The sequence below is a fragment of the Mustela nigripes genome, chromosome 8 (genome assembly GCF_022355385.1).
Source record: "Mustela nigripes isolate SB6536 chromosome 8, MUSNIG.SB6536, whole genome shotgun sequence".
NCBI classification, from domain to species: domain Eukaryota; kingdom Metazoa; phylum Chordata; class Mammalia; order Carnivora; family Mustelidae; genus Mustela; species Mustela nigripes.
Window position 1 is genome coordinate 53,274,226 of NC_081564.1, and position 27,693 is coordinate 53,301,918.

Here is a 27,693-nt window from a genome sequence, read left to right on the forward strand (position 1 = left end):
TCTCATTCTCTTGGTGTTAGGTGATAGTGCGAGGCAGCTTTAGGGAAAAAAGGCAACTTTAAGCACATGAAAGATGTCATCTAGAAAAATGATGTAGAAACAAACAGTAGGACCTTAATAAACTTTAGCGTTTTGTTATAGTCTTTTCCCTATGTGTTTGTTCATATATCTTTGTTTTGGATAGAGTCAACAGGGAAAAAAAGAGATTGTCTTCTGAGTTATTTAAAAAAATCTTTCTCTGTCTTTAACGAATGGTTGACTGGATATTTTGTTAGTCAGTAGGCTGGTGCACAGTTCTTTCATTTTCCCTCCTTAGGGACAAATGGTGGGGCTGTACTTCTCTGCCCCCTTGAAGTTAGGCATTAACCCTGTGAGTTGTTTTGTCCCCTCTAGCCAGCGTTTGATGCTCCTTATTTCTTTCTCAGTTGTGTTGATCACAGAAGCTGGTGACAAGATGGAATTTCAGTCATCCTACTTCTAGAGATGTGGACATAGAGATGTGAGTGAGAAATAAGCATTTGTTTTAAGCCACTGAGATTTCAGGGTTTTTTGTGTTTTTTTTTTTTTTTTTTACTATTTTCTATCCCTCCCCATCCTGTCAGATGCAGCCCTTGCAGCAAAACAGGTGTTTTTGTTCTAGGACGCCTTCTGCCTTCTACCTTTGTTTATGAGACACTAAACGCATAATTACATGCTTAAGAGGTAAGGAAGGCAAACAAGGTTAGGTCCCTCTTTTTTCTTCTCCATTACATTAAATTGCTCCGTAAAATCAGCCTGTCTCATATTTATTCTTTGATATTTTCAAACCAGTAAACAATAGGGAATTTTCATTGCCAGGAAAATTCTCTCATATTCCATCTTAAGATAATTCTGTTTATATTTTGGCTTTTTAAAATACTTGCTTTTCATTCAGCCTACCGAGGAGGAAAGCTTTCTCACCAGAAGGAGTAGAACAATTATGGCTCATAGGGAATTGAATTCCAAGATAGCTGGAGAGATAGAAAAAGGGCACCTGGACATTTTCAATGAGTTCAAGTTCCCTCGTGCAGACAAATTGTGCTTCATTGAAAAGGTATGACCAGATTTCCACACCATTGAGAGGAGGAAAGCAGACACTGTAATAACACCTCTTTCTTTCTCTCTTTCTCTCTCTTTTGGCCTAGGGGAATGTGCGTAGAGGAAGCACCCCCGCTAAGGGATTGGGTTTCCCAGTCTGTCTCAGAGATTCCTGTCTCCATTTCCCTTCCATTGAGGGCTCAGTCACCCTCCGGCTGTTTCCCACCAGTGTCCACTCTCCTCTAGATAGAGCCTACAGAAACTCCTGACAGCTGACAGACTCCCCTTTGAGGCCTACTCCTTCGTGGAGCAAAAGGGATAAAAAGGGGGAAGAAAACTTGTCTTGAAAGCCTGCAGATTTTCACACCACAAGGAATGTGTTGACCATATGCATCTTAAAACCAGATGAACCATGTTTGTCCAGCCCTTCAGCTCAGCCGTGTGCAGCCCTATTTGTCTCATGCTCCAAAACTCAAAACTCAAAACCAGATTTCTTACCAATTTCCTACCAATCTTTCGCTCAAATAAGGACGGAGTCGTTAATACATACTCAGGTACATGTTAAATTATATTGTTCATCATGACATAATTTATCTGCAGGGGACGTTGATTTTCTCAGTGAATTCCTTAAAAAAATTTTTTTTTGCCTTTATATGGGGGCATGTTAGTTATAATTATCATAGGCAAGGCCACCTCTGAGATGTTAGGGTCACAAAACAGACTTTCATTTTCCTGTTTTAATTTCCAGTAATATGGAGATAATGTGTTTCATGTTTATTTCCCCTTTGCACCAGGATACCTATGGAGTATCCCAGCGTTTATCCCAGGTATAAAGTGTTCTTTATACCTGATGGCAGACATAGTTACCTCTTAAAACCTGAACATCAGAAGAGTTAACAGAACTCTCAAAGCTTTTCCTAGAGATAGCTTCTGCAGAGAGGATCTGATTCCTGTGGGCCTACTGCCTACTGCCTGCATTTCAGTGAATCTAAGAGAAAAACATCTGGCCTAATTTATCTTCAGGCATAATTTAATAATGCTGAATGGCAACCTCTGGGAAAAATCTAAGTAAGACTTTATGTAACCACTAATTTAGAGTTGGTTAATAGGTAATTCTTACTTGTATTTCTTTTGAAGGAATAGATATTTTGATCACATCAGAGCTAATCATTTTTCTTCATCCTGACATCTAAATGTGGTATTATAGTATAATGAGCTCCCAGCCTGGTTGTAGGCAGAACTCAACTGGTAGAATCGGGACTGAAGAAGGCTCGAAAGCAGTAGGGACTATCTGATTTCATAAAGAGTCTTTTGTTGGCAAAGGTAAGTTTTAATGCTCCATTGCCTCCTTAAAGAGACTCAGCCCATATTTCATATCAACAAATATCGGCTGATTGAAACCAGTTCTGTTTGTTTTGTGCCCTGATAAATATAGCCTTTATTCCTCCACATAGTCTAAGAAATGGGATAGAAAGGGGGATAGACTGGGGAGGGTTGGAAAACTTGGCTAATATTAAGGTGGGTAGTACATCAAGCAGAAAAAAGTCCTTGCCCCAGAATGTATTTAGCATAAATCTATATGCCAATACTTAAATTATATCTTAATTCCTTGAGTATAATAAATCTGGTGGGACATGTTTGACTTGGTTTTTAGTATAAACACTTATGCTAGATTCTTACCTTATGACTCCAATTAGAAACAAGGATGACATAACACATAAGCCTTTTGGCTTTCAGAAGGCCTCTAGGACATATTATGAAAATATTGAGGTACCTGCTTCATATTTTTAAAATGTTGGCCTTCTTTCTGAAGCCTGGAATTCAGAAATTCTTTTAGCTGGTGCTCATCAAAGTTGTGTTCTAGGTAAAGACCTCTTACTGCTAAAATTATTTATAGTTTTGCCTGGTGAGTTCCCAATTTTATACAGTTTTTGAAATTTTTTAATTATCTGTCTGGATGGATCAAAGTGCATATTTGACAAAGGACTAACACTCTGCGTTCCCAAGTTTTATCTTATTAAGAATTTGAGTTGCCAGTGATGAAGTAAGTGTTAGCAATAGCTACTCTTTTATTTACTTCTAAAGGAGTAAAACATTAACATAAGGCTTAGAAACATGTCTTTTGTATTTTTTAAAAATAGCCTGTGGAAAGAACCAACTAAGGGCTTAGTAATTAGTCTAATGCACACATTGGTCATGAACATTTGGTCATGGACAGTGACTAAAATCGAACTCTAACCAATTAAGCGAGAAGTTGAATTTACTGGACGACTTGTATAAGCCTAAAGCAGCATAGGAGAACACAGGTCCTTAGCAACACCTGGAAAGAAGGAGTGAATGTGTCCAGGCCTCCTCCATCTCTGCTTCTGTCCATACAGAAGACTTATTTTCTGGATCGGGCTACTTCCACATGGCTGAAGACTCAGCTTTTAGCTAATTTCAGGCTCTCATCACGTGGGGTTATTTTCAGAAAGCAACTGAGATTTATTTTCTTGAGATTTAGGCCAATGTGTGCTGGGGAAGATCGATGATTGGCCCTCCTGTGTACCCAACAGGGACCATCCCACCACCTGTCGTTTGTAGAGAACCCTTACGTATCTACAGGAATATGCTAGCTCCCATTCACATCCAAGCAGGGAGGGATTTTTCAGAAGAGAATAGGGACTTGTGTACACAAGACAGTAAATTCAGCACATCAGTTCTTCCTTGTCTTCATTCCTCTTGTTTTCATTCATTAGCCAGGTTTCTATTCAGTGCCTACCTTGTGCCAGGTACTAGCAATAAAGGAATGGCCAAATAAAATAACATAAAATAATACCACAATGATTATCACTACTTGCCTAGAATCTGAATTATAAGAAAACTGTCAGAAATGGGGTAAGCAAAGGTTATTTCTATACAGCCCAATTAGCATTTTGAATGAATATGAACAAGGCATATGGCCTGGTCTTCTTTCTTTTATTTTAAATCCATTTCTAAGTAAATTAGCTGTTTGCCACCTTCCCCTCCCTGACTATAGTAAACCAGGGGATAAGTGTCTCTAGAGATGGTGATGACATGTTTTATTGCATTTCATTTTGGTGTGTGTGTGTGCTTGGTAAATATTTGTTAAATCAATGAATTATTGAGGAGGTGATGTTGTTGTCTAACTATAGTCCAGAGAAAAGGGTGACTATTAACTGTGACAAAGCAAGCATCATTGTCTTTGTCATTCTTCAACATTTAAGTGGTCAGGATCAAATAATTCCATATAACAAAGTCATTTTCCACAATTATCTCAAGATATATTTTGCAACTAATTCCTTCTGGCAGCTACAGCTGGATGCTGTGTCATTTCAGACGAGTCTGGGAGAATAACACTGAAGAATTTTCTTGACTCAGATTGAATGATGAGTAATCCTTGCTTTGGAAAAAATTCAATATATCTCTATTTTGTTTTCTCCACTGTGCTGTACAGTATGAGGTATATAACTGCTTCTGTTGCTGCTTGAGTATTCATTTTTATTTTGTTTGAAACGGATTTTTAAATTATTTATTAAATACTATGTAATTTAAATAATGCAGGCATAAATTATATAAATGGCATAATGTAGAGATTAATATACAATTTAAAGAGGATGAAAGTAATTTGTGCTTCTAAATATGCAAATATTTAAAAAGTATAACATTTCCTTTTTCAACTTTTGCTTTTCTATCCCTCTCCAGGGTAACAATTGGTAATTGTTGCAATATTTTTATGTGGGTATGGACAACACATACATTTGAATACATGCTTTTCCTATACATACTGTTCTTTAGCCTGCTTATTTTTACTCGTCACTTTATGGACATCTTCCTCTGTCAGTGCATATTTTCTTTGAGATGGTGGTGTATTTTATGATATGTGTGTGTCTTCATTTATTTAACTATCCCCCTCTTAGATTAGCTTTTTTTAAAAAAAAAATTTTCAAATAATACTTCATTGAACCTGTGGGATAAGCTGTAGATTTCTGTAAGAAAAATTCCTAAAGGTGAACAAATGGGACCTCCTACTTTTTACATTTTAATAGTACTGCCAAATTACCCTCCAAGTAAGTTGGCACCATTTACTACAAGATGGTATATTGGGACAGTGAAGCAGTTGGAGACTGAAGGCATGGGTTTGGGTCCCAGGTTGGCTTCTTACTTAGGGATCGCCTAGTAGAGGGGAAGTAATGTGTCTGTGTCTCAGTCCTCTCTATAACATTAGTACCTACCTTGACAGGTGGTTGTAAGAATTAAATATGTCAGCATAATTCAAGTTCTTGCAAAATGAACTAGCATGTTTCTATTACAGAGTGCTTTCTAGTGTTATGCACATACTACCTTCTATTATTAACACAAGCACCTTGTAAAAATTCCCAAGATACAGAAATTTGGGTTCTCAACCGATTGCTGCTTCAGAATGTTATCTTGAGGAGAATGCTGGCTTTGTCCATAGGTCTCCATGTAGACAGGTTTTTAGTTTCCCATGTGTGGACAAAAATACACATGAAGATCTTTAATTTTCATAATACTGTATTTTGCCATCTACAAGCCTGGTTTTTAGAATTACTATATCCGTAATAATATAATATAAATAAACTTTAAGTTGTTAGAGTATATAATCCTAATTTAATTATATTGGAACTTGGGAAGACTATCTACTTGGATTATTTTACATAATTATTCTCAGTTTTTATGTTTATTTTTTTATGAGAGGTTCCATGACAAAATTTTATAACTGTCCTTTGCTTGCTTTTGTGACACTGTCATTGAAGATCTTGTTCATAACCCCAATGCCACTGTATGAATTTCCATAGGAGAAAATTCTCTTACTTAAGAAATACGAAAATCTTTATCAGCTCTGATAAGCTACTATTTCCTTCATTCAGTCCAAAGGAGTTTTCCCCTGCATTTTAGCTGCCATGAAATTAGTGTGATATAATAGATCAGCGTGGTAGCACCTTTATTACTGGGCATGATTTTTCAGTTTTCTCAGTTTTGAAATATTTCATTACATTTTTCTCCTTTAAAATACAGAAAGGGGCACCTGGGTGGCTAAGTGGGTTAAAGCCTCTGCCTTCTACTCAGGTCATGATCTCAGGGTCCTGGCATCGAGTCCCTCATCGGGCTCTCTGCTCAGCAGGGAGCCTGCTTCCCCCTCTCTCTCTGCCTACTTGTGATCTCTGTCTGTCAAGTAAATAAATAACATCTTTTAAAAAAATAGTACAGAAAAAAAAGTGCAGATTTTCTTAAGAAGGTGTGATAAAATAACACAGAAGTTATCTCCACTGTATTTTAAATGGAACATGAAATGATGAGATGTGACTTTGATGACAAGACACTGAAAGAACCTGCAGATATGAGGAGAAGGGCTGCTGATAATCGTGTGGAAGATCACAGGGACAGGGGAGTAATTGTCTAAGGATCTGACTACCGAGGTTCTAATCTTGGCTTTACTACTTTGTAGCTGTGTGACTTTGGGAGAATTAAATAAACCCCTTTGCACCTTAGTTACCTCATCTTGTCATAAAATGAGGGTGACAATAGTCCCTAAATGATAAGGAGGTTGCTGTGAGGATTAAGTGAGTTTATATACATGTTAGAATAATGCCTGATGCAGAGTCACTGCTGTGTGTTGGCTGTTGTTATTATAGAAAGAGATAGAAGAAAGTGTTTGAAATCACAGATTATTGAGCTTTATCTCCACTCTCAGGGAAATTCTAGAGCGTACTATTAAGCAGATGACTCTAAGCATTTAGATATGGAAGTAGTGATCCCTAGAAGGCATTATGGATTCTCTAAGTTAATTCCTGTCAAACTAAATTAATTTATTTTTGATAGGATTATTAGAGTTACATATCAGGAGGATGCTCCTGTTGGAGCTAAATTTCAGCCAGTCATTTGAAGTATAATTAAATGAATTTTTAGAAGATTGAAGATCTATAGCTGAGCGCATTGATTGGCTAATCGGGATGCATCTGAAGGAAGACTCTAGCAGCAGTCACACTGTTGGGGCTTTGTTTTCCATGGCTTTGTTCAGCTCTGTCCTGAGTAACTTGAAGGAAACATCAAATGTCAAATGTGCGGGTATCACAAAGTACAAAGGGAAACTGGACAGTCGAACAAGAGAATGATGATTCCAAAAGAACTTTATAAAGTAGGACAAACAACCTTCACTGAAAAAGGTGAAATTTGACTGAGATAAGTATTTTTCATATTTGCGGATACCACAAAGTTTACCTGGTACCTGGAATAAAAAGATACTTGGAAATGATAAGATTTCAGAGCCCATAAAAATGGACTGAAACAAACCCTAGTTGCATTGAACAAACATCCATTTACATCCAGTAAGTTTGGAAATCTATACCACAGAACTATGCATGTGATTTCAGAAATAAACGTTGAAAGTTCTGGAAGTTTTAGTTGGTTGACGGCCTGAGGACTGCTAAGAAAGAACGAGTGTCATACTAGTTTGTATTAACATAATTATATGAGTTAGAAAAGGGAGGTAATAGTTTTACTATATTATGTTTCATTCAAATTACGTTTAGAGTAATTATTAATGGTATTTAGCTAAATTCATTCAATTATCATAATCCTGAAAGCATGTATTTTACAAGTGATGTTGGCAAACTCAAGAATGTTCAAGGGGTGTTTTGTGAGACAGTGTCTGCAAACCATTTTATGTGAGGATTGATGGAAGCAACTGAGGATCCGTTAGCCTCGAGATGAAAGAAGACTAAGACCTTAATGGTGTATTCAAACAAGTGGCAGCATATCATGTGAATAAATGATTGGTCCCCATTTTGTAAATTCATATAACACAATCACTTTACCTTAAGCTTTCATGTTAGGAAAGTGCTTGTAATTTAATATTAAATAATTGTCACATTCAAAGGCAAAAACTAGGACTACATAGTAGAAATCATAGGAAAGCAAAATTTTTACTTGATGCACAGAGAAAGCTTTTTAATAATTAGTGGGTTTTAAATATAGTACACTGCCTGCAGATTTCTGTGGGAGAAGTATTTTTTCATTAAAGATATGTTTTACTTTCTAAAACAGTTTCATCTGTATCATCGTTTAAGTAGGTATTAATATTTTTCTTTTACCCTTTTTAGAATGTTGTAGAAATTCTGGATTTCTCTCACATTGTTTTTGCTTTCTGTTTTATATGTAATGACAAACTGTTTCAAAAGATTAGAAACTTAATGAGGTAGAACAAAATCCACAGGAAATTAGCAGTCACCTCTCAGTCCCATAGAACTTTATCTACAAATTCAGGTAATGATCACTCTGAACTGTTCTAGGCCTCACAAAGCCATTTTTCTATTCTCAGCTGTGCTCTGTTTTATGAGGCTGTGCAATTAAATTAATCTTATGGACAGATTTTTTTTGATGGGTATTCAATAATCCTCTATTATAATTGCTTGAAAGTTTGTCTTGAAGTGTATGTGGCTGGAAACAAGTTGTTACTGTTAATATTCTATATTTTTACTTGAATTGTAACACAAGTATAGCAGGATAATTTGTCCCTGTACTGTGCTTTTCTTTCTTGGTAACACAGCAGTGTCTAGAATAGTGCCATATGGTCTAACCCTCCTTGTTAAACACAGATAAAAAGACTGTTGGATGCTGAAACTAGGCACAGTGTGTGCGGGTTTACCTGTGAACCCTGAGTAGAAGTCTGGCCGTGCTCAGGTGATGAGGGGTGGCAGGAGGAGACTCGCCGTATTCATACAAGCTGGAGTGCAGTTTACACAGGAAATCTCAGAGAGAGACTACATCTAATGCCCATCTTTCTTTCTTTCTTTCTTTCTTTCTTTCTTTCTTTTTTTTTTTTTAAATAGCTCTCCTCATTTTCTAGGATGTGCTCAGAGGGGTCCCCGCCCCCAAGCCAACAGTGTTAACTAATGTTTATTAGCACATACTGCTCCAGGCAGTCATTTGGCGAATTGGAATAATAAGCACTTCACATTCATTATCTCATTTTGTCCTCACAGCATTTTTATAAACGAGGAAATGAGGAAACTGAGATCCAGGGAGGTTAAATATCTGAGCTAAGACAGCTAGTGAGTAGGGGCTCTTGGTTCATCTGATTGCAGCTCCCATAACCTCAGAGAGTGACTGGACACATCTCTTCAAATTAACTTGGCCTCTGTATTAGTCTGCTTGGTCATGCTGCAGCCTGGGGATGTGGACATGAATGGGGACCAAAGCAAGAATAGCATTAAGCAGATACTGCTAATTATCTATTTGACAGGTGCTACCAAGGGAAGGTACAGTTTAAACCATTATCTGAGAGTTCAAAGAAATATTTGATTGTTCTTAAGTGATAGATTGCTGAAGTGGGGATTATGAGGTAGATACTGTGTATAATATCTTGATTATAGACCTTTCATTTCTGCACAACCCCTGTGCTCAGGAGGAGAAGCAATTTAAAGCTAAATAGAAGAAGCAGAGTTCAGTGTCAGAAGGGCCAGACCCCCTCACTTACTGGCTGCTGGACCTCAGGGGCACTTGATCTTCCTGGAGGCTGCTGTTTCGGGGTGAAATAGTTTGATACCCTGATTCTCAAGGGTATCAAAACAAAATCCACATCTTTTAAGTCACACATTCATAAATACTATGGCAACATATAATTTCCCCCATAAAATACATGCAGGTAGAATAGAAAAATTGTATTATGTTTAGACCCTTAACTAGCAGCCACATATTTTAGGAGCAGAGAACAGCCTAACTGAGCTGTAGATACCGGGCAGTCAGCAAAGTGCTGTCACTTTCTATGTGGTTGATTTCCTCGTCTGAATCCTGTCAGTGATCCCAATTCATGTTCCATCAGAATGACATGGACATTTGAGGTTTCTCAAGAATAGTGGAAGTAGTGAATGTTTAATATATGAATCCCTGAGTCTACTGTAATATGTGGAAAGCTCCTATAGACTTAGCACAGAATTGCCTAGCAAGTAGGAGCTATTCTTATTACATTTAAATTATCATCACCTATATTATCATGTATACAAGTCCTGTCCTTCCACATACTAGCTTTTGATCTTGAAACAATTACTTCAACTTTGTGCATCGCTGAGAAAGTTAATCCTGCCTCCTCAGTGCATCTCACCACATTGTTGTAAGGGTCAAATAAAATAATACATGTTGTATGAGAGCAAATAAACTGTGTTATGTGAAAGCACCCTTTAACCGTCCATAGCTATGTGATGGTTTATTGTTATAACCCTTAAGCCATTTGCCTAAGGCCTGAGACCTTAAAGAGGTAAGTATTTCAACAAACTGCCAGCCAGGACTAAGGGAAGACAAGCTGGTGTTAGAAAAAGGGAGGGAGCTGGGTGCTCACTTAGGATTCCACAAATGTAATCATATACCAGAGACGCGTTTTCAAATTGTGGAAATCTCTTCCTTTTGCATTCTAAGAAGTAAGCTCAGAAAATTTTGTTTAGGACCTGAAGGACCAAGATTTTACCCATTAGGTGAACATTGGTCCAGTATGTTTATCTTAGGGATACTGGAGATGACTTTTGTGTTTGAGAGACACCAGGGAAATCTGGAATGAGCCTTAAGGTGTTCGGAACCTTTTATTTATTAGATTAAAATGTTTGAACCTAAAACATAGAGGAATACATTCTTAGCTTGGCCGGTGCCCTAAATGATATGGCAAACCATCTCTGTTCTTAACTACATTACCATCCTTTCTTTGAAAGGCTTTTTGTTTTGTTTTGTTTTGTTATGTTATGTTTTTTTCCCCCGCCTTCTATTGGGACTTGTAGAAGTCTAGAGGAGGAGGTTTCTGGAATGAGTCTGTCTTGTCTCAAAGTAGCATAGTATGAGTCTAGATGTTTTTGAGATTGGTTCTGCGATAGTCTTATAAGTAGAGAAGGTGAAAGAAATCCAGTGGTGTATTTGGCAATTCTATACACGTGTTGAGGTCTTGTGAAAAATACAGGGGGCTCCATTGCTTAGGAAGGTGGCTGATTGTACACAAACGTTGTATCCCTTGCCATGGAAATCCCCCTTTTTGGAGAGCCACGTTAAATCTGAAACCTCCTGGGGAGTAGCACTGCAGAAGAAAGGAGGGAAAGGAAGATTGAAGGGACTTTAGTGCATCAGGCGGAAGCATGAAAGGTGCAAAACACAGCTCTTAGAGAGTGAGAGTAAAGTGGACTCACAAATAGGGCTTGAACACAGGAGGGTGATTTGTTTTTACAAAGAAAGGAAGGGCATTTTATGTAAAGATTAAGCACTGTGACAGACCGATTTGTGTAGAAGAGACATTGATATCTGGCCAGTGGTTCTAATTATAGTCTTCCCTTGGCAAGGCAGTGCTGATCCTTGTAGCTGTGGATACTCTTGGCGAAACTCGGCAGTTTTGGGGACTTGTTTTTGAGGAAATAAGTGACAAAGCAGCTTAATTTTTGGCAAATGATTTTTTTTTGAAAGGTACTAGATCAGTTTTTATCCAAAGTAAATAATATAGGAACGAGAAAGCACAGAAGTGTGGGAAAGGAGACCCAATTCACATTATTTGTAGAAAATATGATTCTGCATTTCTATACTGTTAGAACTATTAAGAATTCAATTAGCTGTTCATATAGAGAGTAATTATCACAATTCAATGCCTGTGTATGTCTTAGCAATAAAATGTGAAAATATTATATGAGAAAGTGTATTCATAGTTGCAACTGAAAATATAAACAACAAAATGCTTATTACTGTTTATGAAACAAAACTTAAACACATGGAACACTGTGTAAATTGCTTAAAAATTTAATTAGATGTCTCATTTAATTCCAATCTAAATTTCATCTGGAAATATAAAGTAGTGAACAATTAAAAATTTAAGAAGGAATAATGAGAGCAGTGGTCGATCCAGATAGTGAAGTGTATTATAATATTAGAGCAATTTAAAACAGTGTGGTGCCATTTCAGCAGTTGAATGAAAGATCAGGGGATCTTTCAGGACCCTGGATGAGCCCCAGGGACAGTGGTTTACAGTTCAATTTTTAGACACCCTGAAAATTCCCAGAAGTGCCTTTGGCGATTAGAGGGAAGAAGTATGGAGGCTCTATGCAGTCTCCTCTCCACCTTAACAAGGATAGCACTGTTTTTGTGCATTTTATATATTGGTTCCCACATTTATTTGGTTTCACATCCCAAAGAGTTTTCATTGCCCTAATATTAATATAGGGTAGAGAATGACTCACTAACCGTGACTGGCTTGTGAAACGAATTATAGTGGGGAATCTTGACTTATTTATAGGTGGTGAGGCTTAAGTCAGTGTTTCACCTTGCTACAGAATGATGAGTTATAGATGAATTAAGAAGTAAAACCATAAAAAATACTTGAAAAATATTTCTACAAATATTTTACTTTTATTATATTTTATTGTTTTATTTTATTATTAATTTTATTATAATCAAATAATTATTTGCCTGATAAAAGGAATCTCTAAACCTAGCACAGAAGTCAGAATGGAAAAAACTGATGGAGTTGTTCATGTGAAAATAGAAAACTTTACCTAAAATACCACCAAAAGAGCAACAAAAAATAAATAAATATCTACTGTTTATTTACAAAATAATAAATATTGTTTTACTATATGCAGAGATTTTTATACATTAATAAGGAAAACAGAAATATCCTGTGATAGCCCATTTGATATTCACTTGGAAAAAAAAACCAAACTTTGTCCTCATTAGTATTTACAGAAGTATGATTAGAATAACAAATGAGCCATTACTTTCAGACCTAATAAGGTGGCAAATACTACTAAAAGATAAGCTGAATCTTGACAAAATTGTGGTAAGAGAGGCAGGTGGATATAAATTGTTAAAATGGTTTTGGAAGCAGTTGGCAAGAGACGTGACAGAGTTCATATCCTCTGAGTAAATAACACTCTAAGAAAGTTAACGTTCAATATATTCTTTGTTCAATTTTAAAAACAATATAATGTCTATCTTCAGTGAAGTGTCAATCAGATGTCCATTTTGAAGAATTCATATTGCATAGAGAAAATTAAGATAGCTAACAATATATGCATATACTTTATATAATTATATTAACTGATATGTATGGATAGGAAAAACTAGAGGCAAAACACAAAGATTAGCAGTGGTTAATATTCTTGTTTTTAGGTTTATGGGTACATTTTGTTTTCTATGACATAGGTATGAGTTTGTGTTTTTCCAATTTTTACTCTCCAAAAATAAAGTCATTTTAAATGGTTATTATCCATGGAAAACTTTAGAATTTCATTTTTCATTTTGTTGCAATTAACATCATAATTGCCCAAGCCTGTTTCAACATGTTTTGATTTTCTGAAATATTTATTGGACCTATAAAATCTTACTGTGATAAAGAGTCTTAAAAATTGGGAGTTATCTTACTCTCTTCTGTGCTCTAATGCATCCTTGACCCCAGTTTCTAAAGAGGTAGGTACAAGATGGGAAACAAATCAGAGGAATGTGTTAAGATCAAAACAGGTATTACCTAACCATGAAAACATATCCGAATATTATTTGCATTGAAAATGTCAAGAAGGACCATTCGGAAAGTTTAATTTTGCAGGGCGTGTGGAACCGGTAACACCTCCTAGCCAAGAGAGTGTTGGGGCAAAGGGCAGTTCCTCAGTCCGGGGTTTGGGCCTGGTAGCATAGTGTGCTGTCTCACTCTGACTGTGGTTCGTGCCCGCTGTGGTGCTTGAGTATGGCTGCCCGTGCGTCTGATTCATGTCTACGCCATGTGTCGCATTATTTTGACGGTAATCAATGTTTTGTTCTGTGAAGGTAATCTCTCTCTCTTTTGTTCTGTTCATGTTCACACAGCTAGTTCAGTGAAGCTTGTTCACAACCAGGAACCTCTCCTTCTCTGTCTCCTTTCTCTGTCTTGCAGGAACTGAGGGTGGCTTCTGGTGTTTTGTGTGGCTTCATTTCCTTCCTGCCTCTCATCCACTTCATGATGTAATTCTTGGCACTTTTACTTCCTTTGTAGAGTAGGATGTGATGTCATAGAGAAGGGGACAGGGCTATCCAAATTCTCTCAATTGCTGGGAGGAGCTGCCCAGGTGTGCTGAGGGGCCTGTACTCAGGAAGAGAAACAGGGAATCCTCCACAGTGAGTAACCCCACTTTTGAGTGCACCCAAATTTCCGTTAAAACGTTGCCCAGTACGCTGGAGTTTCCTCTTCGGCCCTTTCTAGATTTAATCAGTTTGCCTTTTGGACATTCCCAGTTCAGCTCAATTTTCTTCCTTTCTCTCCCTTGCCCCCGCTCCCCCTCATTCTGCCATCCTGTGCCTCTCCCTGCCAGATTCCCTCTTCCTTGCTTGCTTACTTGTGTCTGTCTGTGTCTTTTGACCTTCTGCCCATATCTCTTATGAGAGACCATGAGTGTCCCCAGCATTGCCTGTCATTTGGGGTGATGCCCACCCTTTATATGGTCCATGCACCCACAGCATCTCCTTTCAGTAATTCATAAGTACGCACCGTTCTACTTACAGTTCTCGCCTTTTTGTTTTCATGTCTATATCTTTCCCGCCTTTCTCTGTGATCTAATCTTCCCCCTTTTCAGCTCTAAGATGCAGTTTCCTTCTTGCCTTTTTTTTTTTTTAGCCAATATTTTTACACATTAGTCCTCTTCCCTATACAGCTGTGCCTATGTTTCTTTCTCCCCCTTCCCAGTTTTCAGGTGAGCTCTCCAGTGGCCTCCTCTGTGAGGACCGCTTTCCTTCTTTCCTGTGGGCATACTTGTGCCATACCCTCTTTCTAGCGTAGCTCATATTGCTGGATGCTTTAAAGGACTTACCAACTATGGCTAAGGGACTGATCTGGACTGGGAAGAATGGGAACATTTTCTGGGAACTAGAGAGAGGGGAGAACAGGAAATGGGCCCCGATGGTGAAGGCTGGAATGGGGCAGGCTGTAAGTCACTGGAGAACCTTGACAAATAGAACCTTTGCCAGTGCTGGCTGCGATTTGACCATGAAAGTTAGGTGGGATCGCAGAACTATTTTGAACAGATTCAGAATCCTTTTCAATTTCTAGTTTTTTAAAACGACCCTGTTAATAATTATGATTGTTCTAGTAAATAATCATAAGTTAGAACTCTATAATGTGCAGAAGCTCTGTACAGCATCTTCAAGTAGGTGTTGTCTACCCTTGGAGGAAGTCATTGTAAGGATGCGTGTAGACTTGGGTCTCATACCTGGAGGTAGCCCCTGTCTATAGTCCGTGATGGTGAGCAGAGTGGACACTGTTGTTGATTGCCTTCCCTACATCCAATGAAATTCCTGGATAAATAAAGGAACTTGATTTCCAGGTCTGATGGTCTCATGCCTGTGGAAATAATGAGCCACGTCCCTCGCATTCCCCACACTTTGTTTAAAACAACTCCCTTGCACTCAAAAATAAGCAGGCCAGAAGGGGAGATAAAGAAAAATGGGACTCAGTTCATAAAACTGAGATGGGCTGAATGGGAAGAGGAAGGGGTTTACTTGAAATTAATTGAAAAAGGCAGAAGAAAGGAAACTGAGCTGAACTGGAACACACACTGTAATAACTTACTTGGGTTTTTGTATGCTTTTTTCTCCATTTTGGCCATGAAGGAATTTTTTCCCTCTCTCTCTCTCTCTCTCTCTTTTTTTTTTTTTTTTTTTTAAATACAAAAGAGGTTGATCAAATGTGAATCCAATGAAGGTATTTCTAACCAGCACTTTGTTCCCTGCTGTTGGTAGTGTCCAGGCTCAATGTTTCCAAGGTCCTGGAGATTTAGGAAACATTTTAATAGCCTGAAAATCTGTCTTTAACCATAAAATATTCGCAATTTTTAATAAAGGAAATTACAAACATTTATTAACTTTGTTTTCAGGTTTGACATTTTTTCTTTTTTTTTGTTTTTTTGTTTTTGTTTTTGTTTTTGTTTTGGTGTGTATGCCTTTGTGACCTTTTTTTGAAGAATGACCCCATGTTGCAGAAATTGCCATAAATGTCCAGAAAAGAATTGCATTCTCACTTTGGAAACCCAAACTGTGTGATGAAACCTTGTTTTGATATAACAGCCCCTTCCCCTTAAAAATTTTAAGGAAGCCTTGCATGATTCACACACATTTTTATTTTGTATGCTTCCATACAATAATCTAGGAATTTTATGTTTATTTTTATTTTTTAGGCACTAGAAAAACACCCCAATTCACCAATGACAGCGAAGCAGATATTGGAAGTCATTCAGAAAGAAGGGTTAAAAGAAACAAGGTCAGTATTCATATTTACATTTTCTGTTTTCATTGCCACTAATTGCAAAGCAGTAGATGTATCTAGATTTTGATATTGTAGTTGATTGTGGATTCAGTAATTACCTGCAAATTCTTTTGTGATTGCCAAATATTTGGATGACCCAAGATTTCCTTGTAACTGCCTGTTGGCTTAATAAAATATATTAGACAGGTTAATATAGAATGTACTTTGTTAACAAAGAGCCTTGCTGCATGAATTAGCCCTTCATTGGAGTTACTCCTCTTTCTCTGTGTCTTGTAAGAGGAGCTTTTGTTTCTGAAAGTAAAGAGGAACACTTTTACAGGCTTAATAGATAGATCCCAGGTTATAAAGATTAGGTCACTCTGATAAAACTCAAAGTGCTAATAAACGTGGTTGAAAATTTAGTCGTCTTACATTTAGAAGTCCTCTGCTTGGAGTGTCAATACTCAGCTATTGAGCCTTTAAAAAATAACAATTTTATTGAGATATAATTCATATACCATAAAAGTCAAGCCTTTAAAAGGTATAGTTCAGTGGTTTTTAGTATATTCACAGAGTTGTGCAGTCAACACCACTATCTAATTTCAGAACATTTTCATCACCCTGAATGAAAGTCCATCCCCCTTAAGCAGTCATTCCCCTTTCCCAACTCCTTCTACCCCCTGGTAACCATGATTCGACTTTTTGTGTCTGTGGATTTGACTGTTCTGGACATTTCATATAAGTGGAATTATACAATATGTAGCCTTTTGTGTCTAGCTTCTTTCACTTAGCAAAATGTTTTCAAGGTCCATCCTTGTTGTAGCATGAATCAGTATTTCATTCTTTTTTTTGTTGTTGTTGTTGCCAAATAATATTCCATTTTATGGATATGTACTCCATTTTGTTTATCTATGATGAGCCTTTATTTAGTAATTAATTTTACAGTTTTGGCTTAAGCCACCAGTTGAGTGCCATATTGATATTACACAGGGAGAAAAAAGTTTGTTACGAAATAAAATACATAGAGCTGTCACATGAGTGTGTAATCATCCATGTTACATAGAGCGAATTACTTTTGTAAGAAGTTATCTACCTGTAAGCCATTTGAACATACAGTAGTTGCAGCTTTGTGAAAATCAGAGCTGCAGAGCTATCTTTTGGGTGTTTTTACTGAGATAGAACTGCTGAGAGAAAGGAAAATCCTCCTGAGGCCAACTTGTCCTAAAAAAATCAATATCATCTGTAACCCCTCTTACTGTAAAGGGTAGATAACATCAGCTTCTCGCTGTTTAAAATGCATCCTTTGTAAGTCTCATCCACAAACATCACGATTTAGAGGGGTGTAAGACATCTGGCTCAAATTTTCATCTATGTGTTGGAGGCTTTTTCTCCCTGTTCTGAAGACACAGCTTAAGATAATGTAGCTACACCATTTGGAAGAGTCGTGTCCCCAGCAAACTGGAGGCCACAATGGGGAGAGAAGCCACTGACAGAGCCTAACAGCTCTGGTAAGGGTGATCTTGTTCTCTGAAGCTAGATGTCAGCATGAAGAGTTAGGGAGCAAAATGGGAACCCCTGAAATTAATTTTCTCCTTGCTGCCTGTCGAAAACCCTGAAAATATTTATGCCATTTAGAAAGCACTGGAAATGTTTGTGCAGCAGCCAAAAGAAAAGAGGAGGTAAAAAAAACACAAAATCTAAGGATATCAACTCCTGTTGAATGTGGGCTCTGTGCCAGTGGAATCTGCCAATGTAGACATAAAAAGCATCTCCTGGAAGCAGACATTTGAAATTTGTTCATTACGATATTCTTCTCAACAAGAGTGACTGTGCTGCCATCACTTATGTACTCTGAGATATAAAATTCCTGTACCATGCCTCTGAACAGCATTTTAATTACACTTATTATTGTAACAGCATTATTTCCTATTTTTCAAAATGCTGGTCTTCCCGGAACGGTATATTAAAGGGCTTTACGCATATGTAGTTAACAAAACAAAACATGAAACAGCTTCTTTAAAGAATACTGAAGTGGAAAGACGTAACCTGCTATTTCTTGAATATAACCCTCTCTCTCTACCCCCTCCACCCAATTATTGTGTCCTTCCATAAGGAAAAAAACATGTTTGTTGTTACAAATACCGATGAGCCAGTATGGTAATATTGGATGTACCTGTGAGGAATTCACAAGTGGGATAAGAAAGGGAGCAGGCAAAGAAAGAGACCCTGGTTCTCCCTAAGTTCTATTCGGTAAAATCAGCTCTGCATCGAAGGACCTCAGACTACACATTTTCGTTTGTATTTCTTTCTGCTTTCTTTGAGTCCTCTCTCTCTTGCCAGTTGTGATCTGTTATTTATGGCCAGTGTGTCTGTGACCACTCTTCCCTTGCTTCCTGGTTTGCTTATGAGAATTATCTCTAAAACAGGAGTACACGCTTTGAGTGAGTTTTGGGCTTTGCTACCTGTCATGTAGGGTGTTGCATTTTGCCACTTAATGTACTCTTTTGCTACCTTCCAAGTTCCTAAATGTTTTCCAAATATTTATGGTAGCAGAGTAAATGAAGTGTAACTGTATCTATTTTTCTTAAGTTACATTTAGAAATTCCACCATCATAAAGTCACACATGGCTGCTTAATTTCTAGGTATTTATTAATGATGTGTTTTCTAAGAAATTTGGGTTTTATGATATGCCTGATTGAATGGAGGGGGAGGGGAGTGCTTGTGAAAGCTGCTAAGGTGGCTGTCACCTGCTGGTGGTCTTGGTGGATGAGAGGTTATGGTAGTGGTCATCCCCCAAACAGTCCACCACTGTACCTAGCATTTCTAGAAAAGAGAAGATTGGGTCTTAATCCATCATCATTCTGAACCTGGATTTGAAGTTATACCATTTGTTTCAAGTTTCATTGGTGGAGGGTGGTCCTTCATTCTGTGTGGTGCTGACCTCACTGTCCTGTAATTTTGTCCTTGTTTGTCTACCTGCATCCGCCTGTGGGCTCTTTAAGAGCAGGGTATCTAAGACTCCTGGCACTCAGCAGATAGTTAATCAATATTTGTTGAGTAAATAATCTTCTTTCTCAAGATGTTAATTTTCTGGTGCTTAGTATTCTATTTGGTGTTGGAATTTTCTTTTTAACATTATATGTTGTATTTTTCCATCCTATTTAATATTTTGTATGTTTTAAGCAAAAAGAACCTAACAGTTTTGTAGGAATCCCATTAAATATATGCAAGCTGATAATCTCTGGCAGATACCATGTGAGAAATTAAGGCTATTGTGCTATTGCCTGTTTTCAAACGCTCTAAGTGCCTCTGGTTTAAACTTGTAATTTGTAATAGAAAGCACACCAATAATTTTGGCAAAGCTGATACGAGTATTTGAAAGAGTTCAGTATATGTGATATTAATTTATTTGACTTTGATGAAATTCTTGACATTTTATGCTTTTTCTCTTTTCAAGTGACACTTTAAATTGCATACTTTTTATGTAGACATGATAAAAAGAGGACAGCTTTTCTATATCATGTTCTTTGTATCTTTTTCATGTTATCAATAAAAATGTGTAGTGTGTGATTAATTTCTATTTGGAAAAGATAGACTGAAAAAAGTACTTTCCATATGGTTTTTAAAAAGGTCAGAAGGACGTATGATTTTTGTTGAAAAAATAGTATCATGGCATGATTTCCTAGAGTTTTTAATGAAAACCTATTGGGCAGGTTTTTATTCCCTTCTGTATAATAACATAGAAGATTTTTATCAATATAATCTAAGTATTTGCTTTTCTGATTCTGAGTATTCGCAGGATTCTGTTACTTAGTGTTGATGAGTTGTGAACAATCGGTAAGACATAGCTGTTTGGGATGCTTTTCATATGATCAGGATCTTATCGTTCATCAAATAGCCATGCTGCTCGTATAGAGGGGATAAAAATATGTGTATTCCAGTCTGCTGCTTTTGTGGATGGATATTTGATATGCCTGTTTGGACTGCTTGACTAAATATTCCCCCTTCCTCAGGGAGTTAGGGTGCCACTGCAGAATATGGTCTTGTCCGCAGTAATTTCAGTACATGTAGTGCCAAAGTGAGCACTTGTCTCCAGTAATTAGAAAGATGTTCATAGACAAAGAGAAGTAACTCCAGTTACCATGTTGGTTTGGATAACATTTGGGGTTGTCCTAATTCTGCCTTTCTGTTTTTGGTTTGCTTATTCAGAAGTTCTAATTCCTTTACAAAGAGAGGGATTTTTGATGCCCAAGGATACGTTTTTCTCTGCTCATGTAATTTTTAAAGAGATGCTTCCAAAGAAGTATGTGCTCTCACATAGGGACACCTCCAGGGGCAGCAAGGGCAAGCAAGCAGGCTTGCAGCACTTCCCGAGTGAGAGCAGAGCAGTCATTCCTCAGCGAGGGTAATGTCTTATGTGCTGGGCGTTATCATTACAAGATACCTGTCATTAAGGTAACATGAACCTTGATTTAGTTTTCACATTATTTGCTAATAGGCAAATAGTTCTATAGTAGAGATAAGGCAGTGGCAACCCCCCCCCCCCAACACCCCCCATACACAAAGCAATTTAAAAAACCTCTGTTGGCTTGGGGGCAGGGCAATATTTATGAGGTACATTTTTACAAGATTATAGATGTCTTACTTTACAAAAAATCTGTTAGATTTCATCAACTGTTTGCAGAGCAACAGCCTATAATTACGTATCACAGTAGGGACATTTGAAAAGATTTATAAACAGTCTCTGTCATGTTCAGTGTTACTCAGAATATGGATGTGTTTTTGATTTTGCAGTGTGGTACATGCAATTGACAGCCCAAGATTTTGTAATTATTCTGGTATCAATGAGAACTTTTTTTTTTTACCCCCACTGATAATTCTTAGAATAAATTTGTTTTTAGCTACTTGCCTTAAGGTTCTGCATGTTTTCTGTTTTGCAGTCCATGTTATGATATGCTGAAATTAGGATCTCTGCTTCTTACTGTGGTTTGTTAAAGATGTTGCATTTTTCTAGGGGGATAAATGTCAGAAAATTCTATTACCATGTATAGTGACAAACAATAAAATTTCTTGGCATTTCTCTTGGTGAGATTTACGTTTCTAATTAGTACTCTAGGAGATGATTCTTTCTCGCTGCTGAAATGTTTTGTCTAGAGATAAGAAAGAAACACAAATAATCTCTACTGCAAAATCAATTCTTATCTCCAGACTCCATGTTGGCATCCCTCCTTTCACACTGAAATGGTGGTCTCGTTTGTGCTGAGGCATTTTAGAATTACAGTGTGAACTTGCACTGCCACCCCTGCCATTGGCTAACATCTAATCCTCTCATTGTGTAAATGGTGGGCATGGTCAGCTACTTAGAAGGGGCAGATGAGGCAGTGGGGTTATTAAACAGAAAGACAGGACAATCTGCATTTATTTAGGCATGTGTGTAGCTGTGTGAATGTGAGTGTGTAAGCGAGCCTTGAGAATAATTTACCTCTTTGTTGATATAAAATTTTACTTGTCGTCATTACTTAGGTTAGAAGTCATTCCCAACTCCCCCCTCTGATGTCCCTGTGGCCAGTTGGTTCTTGGGTCGTGTTAGTTCTACTTCTTAATTACATCTTTCTTTGTATTCCTACTTCTTGCCATTCAGTCTTTGCATTTACAATTTTTTAACTAGATTACTGTAGTGTCTTCTTATCTGTTCTCTTTAAACCCAGTCTCCCCCATTTTAAATAAAGTTCTTTTCCCCCAAACAAACACTACCAGCTGTAGTAGGATTTCTTAACTGATAATCCACAATATTCCAGGGAATATATTGCACCTAGCGAACTATGAATCAATAGGTATTGTCCATTGTCTGTCTGGTGATAATTAGTTGAAACTGGGTGTGGAACTTTTTTCCTAGTCACATGATAACTTAAATAAATGCGTGCTATTCTGATAATGTAGGGTTTATGATGTAAATGATGAATGCATACATTATATCTTAAAGTTAGAAGGGATTTTGAATTTGCAGTCTGGTCATTTATGCATATATTTTGTTCTTCCCCAAAATCATCACTTAAAATGTCATTCATTGGCATTGTACATAATTAACTTGCTTTAAATTAAATGGTATAAAACTGGTTAAATAAGAATTCAGAAGTTATACGTGGATATCTCTAATTGTTTAAAAGTAACTTTGCAGTCTGTCACAAATCAAACTTTTTAAGCTGTATTTATTTATTTATTTATTTATTTTAGTTTCAGGTGTACAGCGTAGTGATTTGACAGTTCTGTACATTACTCATTGCTCACCATAAATGTAGTCACCATCTGTCACCATATGTTATTACAGTAATATTGACTGGATTCTCTATGCTGTACTTGTAATCTCCATGACTTATTTAGTTTAAAATGGCATGTTTGTAACTCTAAATCCCATTCTCCCATTTCATCTGTACTTTTATTTTCCTAATTATGGTTATTTTTCTTTTTGTGAAAAAGTAATTCAGGATAATAAGATTATATATTCCTTTGGCAGCATTTCCTCAGTTAAAAAGTAATCATGTGAAACATTGCCCTACAAGGTAGGATCCCAACTGCTGGCACCTCCTGATGAAACCGGATGTGGGCAGATTTGAAGCCTTAGTAGCCAAGCATCTGCTGTTGTAGTCACAGGTAGCTACTTGCCTTCTACTGTGACTTTTCCTGAGTTATCTTTTCATGATTTAGGAAAGTAGAAGTGGAGCCCCATGAGGCATTCATGAACTGTGTCATGGGTGTGCATGCAAACTCACACACGCAGCGTGTAATTACTACAGTGTTCCATAAGAGGCTAGAAGATTGGGTTGCCAGAAGAAGTAGCACTTGTCTGCTGGAATGCCTCATAACGATGTCATAATCTGGACTGGGACTTTTCCTAGTTCGCTGAGTGAACTCGTATTAATAGTGATTGGCTTAGTCTGCTCAGGCTGTCATAACCAACATAACCAAACACTGTAGACTGGGTGGCTTAGACAATAGAAATTTACTGTTGACCATTCTGTAGGCTAGTAGAAGTCCTAGGTCAAGGTCCAGCACAGTAGGTTTCTGGTGACAGCTCTCTGACTGCTTTGCAGATGGTCCCCTTTGCACTGTCTTCACATGTCCTCTCCTGGGTGTGTGCGTGCAGAGAGACAGAGGGTGGACTCTTTGCCATTTCTTCTTATAAGGACACTACTCCTATCAGATGGGGCCCCATCCTTATTAGACCTCATTCAACATTAATCACTTCCTTAGAGTCCCCATCTTCAAATACAGCCACGCTGGGGCCTATGCTTCATCATAGGAATTTGGGGGGCACAAAAATTCAGTTCATCATAGTGATTCAGAGTTTGGAACTTTAGATTGCCAGAGCTCATGGCATAACATTAGAATATTTCTAGGATGTGGGATATTTGATTAATCTTGGAGGGTGTTCACAACACTATGCTTAACCTTGTACTGTGCTTCTGTTTTTACATACTCTTAATGTGTATTTTCGTATGTTATTCTTAACATGTAAACCAGCAGAACACTCAGCTTAAGTTTTGTGTTCAAGTACAGTGTGTATATTCATATAACATAAATTGATTTGGATTTTATTTGAAGCCTTTGGTAAAAGTAGCTGTGCTGACTGCGTGTAACCCTCAAAGCATCAATATTCACTAAAGAATGCAATTATAGCTAAGAAATGGCCATTTCTTAAAACATCTCTTTATTCTGTCAAGCTTTCTTTCTCCATTCTTCCAAATAATTGAACAAAAAAAGGTAATTTAGGTGATTTCAGCTTTATCAAGATCTAGGTATAATTTACTCCAGAAATACTGAGCACTCTATAAATATTTCAGTGCAGAAATAGAAGCAGAAATGGATATAAAATTACATTGTATGTGAGTCTAAGTATCCTATGCAGATGAAAACCTTTGGGAAGGAATAGGAATTAAACTGGGGTGATTTTATTTAATCTTTTTCTAAGTAGTATTTTTCTCTTTATCTCTTAATTTCATTGCTTGTGGTCTTAATTGCCACATGCCTGTGATTTTAGTTTTGCTCCATTGTTTTGAACTTGACAACATAATTCAAATGCAAAACAGTTGATATGCTGACATGGGGACTTCTTTTTATAGTTGATTTGTTTTCAGAAGAATGAAAATTATGACGTTTTGTTAAGCCAGGTTTTCTAAAAGCTATAGCATGTAATTCCTAAGAACAAGTCTTCGTTCCTTCAGGACAATTAAGGACTATTTATCTGGCAACTCCAGATATGCTTAGATGCAGAATCAAATTGATACCGTGGATTGGGATCCTGCCTGAAATTCGGGTGATTTCTATCAATATATTTTTTTTTAAAAAAAGAAGTTAAGATCTGTTGTTGTAGGTGCTGCGCAAGGCTTGGGCTCAGGCTCAGCCCTGTCTTCAGTCTGACCAGGTCTGTAGGTGAAAGGCCCTGTCTGGTCCCTGCTGATCAAGTTAGGGGAATCAGAGAAAAGACAAGAAAATTGTGGAGATGTCAGTATCATAACATGACGGTAATCAATTAGATACTTACTAAGTGCACTCAGTGTGCTTACTGTGTTAGATCCTGAGGTTTTGTGGAAGCTTTAAGGCATGTGTTCATTACATTAACATTTATGAAGCACATACTATGTTACTGAGAGGGTAGAGATCGCTGGAATAATGAATGAATAAAATGTAGTCCTTGCTTTTAAAGAATTTAACAACATGGTTCCAGACCATTTTTCTGTGTCATTTAATTAGGTCTTTTAATCTCTTCTCTCTGAAGCATGTCTTCTGCCTAGTGCATAATGATGAAAACATATATGTATAGCTAGTTTTATATAAATATAAATATACACACACACTTAGTTTTTAAATTTAGGGATTTCTAATTCTCTCTTGAATTCTTGATAAAATATGTGATATTCCAACATGTCAAACAGTATTGTCTTTCCACCACAAATATAAGACCATTACAGTAAAGAATTCACATCTTCAGATCCATTAATCTGTTTGACATAGGGCTGAGATACCATGCTTTATACAAATTAATGAGTAGGGGCTTGATGGTTAAAAGGATTCCTAATTTTTAAAAAATCATTTGCTTATATTAGACCCAATGCTGAAGACTTTACATGAATTACCTTTTTAAAAACTTTGTGGTGGGTCGATGATATTTTATAACCCATTTCTTAGTTAGGGTGATTGAAGCAGGTGCAGTTAGGTAACTTGAGACCATTCACCCAGCTAGCAAGTGGCAAATCTTGGATTTGATGTCTGATTCAGAACCAACTGCATTTAACCTTTTTAAAATATTTGTAGCCTGAGCCTAATAAAATTTTGATTAAGGGAAGTGTTGGTTATGTGATTCTATTAAGTAAATTATCTCCACCCCAAACATATCCCCTTTAGCAGCTTTTCAGGCTAATTGTTGAGTGTCTTATATATTACTTAGTGAGGTTAAAGTTGAGCCTATGGATAGGTGCGTTCATACTCTTTAAGTTTTTAGCCTAATTACAAATGGGATTGAAAGGTGAAAAAGACATTCATAATCTATTTAAATTTGGGGAATGCAAAGCCTCAGGTGAGTTTTTAACTCTTATGCTTGTCCAACAAGAAGGTGACTTCTTGTGAACATTTGGGCTTACAGACAGCAGCAAAGCATATTTGAATGCACCTTCATACTGTTTGTTTTAGAAGGTAATGCTGTGAGGACAGGAAGCACGCCTCAGGTAATGGGAGGATCAAAGGCTTCATAGGATTCTCACCATATCGTTGTTGGTATTGGATTTACAGATTGAAACTTGTTTCTGGGAAGCTTGCAAACTGTGACCAGTCAAAGCATAATTGCTAACAAAATGTAGATAATCCAAACAGTGATTTTAGAGGGGGGTAGTGCCTCCATTTGTGAAACAACCAAATGAAAATAGATGGGCCTGACTAAACCATGCTTAGATGGGGGAAGGGAAGGCTAAGTTACTAACATTGTTCTTTTAAGAGGTGCATCTAGGGGAAGAAAAGGAGGCCTGAATGAGAGAGTGAGTATGGTTTCAGAAGCAGCATTACTACCTTTTTGGGGGGAAATTATGGTAAGCAAAGAATGAGCAGATGTACTTTCCTGTCACTGGTAATCTGTATCCTGAGCAGTTACCCATCCTTCCTCATCTCATCCATCCATTGTATTTCCACTGGGAGGTATAAAAACACGACTCTTTACTTTTTTATTTTTATTTTTCATTTTTCAAAAGACAGATGTAAAATTTCCAAGCAGAGCACGTTCTCCTTTAGGCCACTATAGCTAACCTGAATTCATTACTTAGTTCTTTTCCAGCGTGTCCGCACGAAATACAACAATTTGTACAATGGTTATTTTTCAATTTGTTGCTTAATTTGTGTTTCTTGAAGGTGACCTGCTGGTTCTAGATACAGAAAAATGGCATTCATGAAGATTTGTTGGAAAAAGTTGTCGATGGTAGTAAAGTCTAAATGGCTCTAATCTTAAATTCTGAAGTATTAAGTTGAGCAGAGGTCACTTTGGAATTCCCCTAAACCTTCACCCTAAGAAGAAAAGTGCTAAAGCAGGAATATAGAAAGTATTATTTGGAATTACTCAGAACAGTTTTCACTGCTCACTTATCTTATCCAGCCCCAATATTAAAATGGCTAACTTGATTTTTCAAGTTAGAATTTATATAGTTTACTATTTTTAGTTCCCACCCTTTGGCTGCCACCTATAACTTAATTTTCAAAGTTTTATAAATTAGTTTGGATATGAGATACAATGGTATATTCTTCTTTTCTCACAAAAGAGTGATCAGGATTGTATAATGGTATCTGTAGAAATTTGAGTCGGAGCAGATAATTATCTAAATTTTAAATGTAGTCTCCTCCTCACTCAATTTTCAACCACCTGGTCACCTAAGCAATTTCCAGTCTTTTTAAGAAGAGTTTCTTGGGATAAAAGAATGGTGGGCTGAATGATTCCTAACAGCTAAAGAAGTAGACTTTGGAAAGTCAGGACTATTTTACACAAGGGGCCATTTTCTATTACTGTTACTATCCGACTCTAAGCAATGCTTTTGAGAATTTATTTGAAAGCAAGCTTCCTTTGGAACAATTATTTATTACATTGGGTTGCAATCTGAGATGGAGTTTAACTCAGTACTAGAACATTCTGTTTCTGGTAAGGACTTTGCAGATCATATAGTCCTCAACTTTTATTTTACGGATCAATAAGCCAATGCTTAGAGAAGATGAGTGGTCTGCGTAATAGAACTAGTAAATATCTGATTCATCTTCAAACTTAGATGAGGCTGATCAGTTCTGAATTTAAGAATGTGCAAAAGCCTAGTAGTAAGGGAAGGCAAGACCACATTAAAAAAAGAAGATAAATCTA

The 27,693-nt window shown here is 37.1% G+C and overlaps 1 protein-coding gene across 1 annotated transcript in view; it reads left to right on the forward strand.

The window, feature by feature from the left end:
* The window catches only part of ASXL3 (ASXL transcriptional regulator 3), a 177,495-nt gene that overhangs the window by 15,670 nt on the left and 134,132 nt on the right, over positions 1-27,693 (forward strand). Inside the window, exon 2 of the mRNA XM_059410047.1 lies at positions 16,239-16,321. Within this exon, the coding sequence (XP_059266030.1) occupies positions 16,239-16,321 (83 nt within the window). The remainder of the gene's footprint in view (positions 1-16,238; positions 16,322-27,693) is intronic.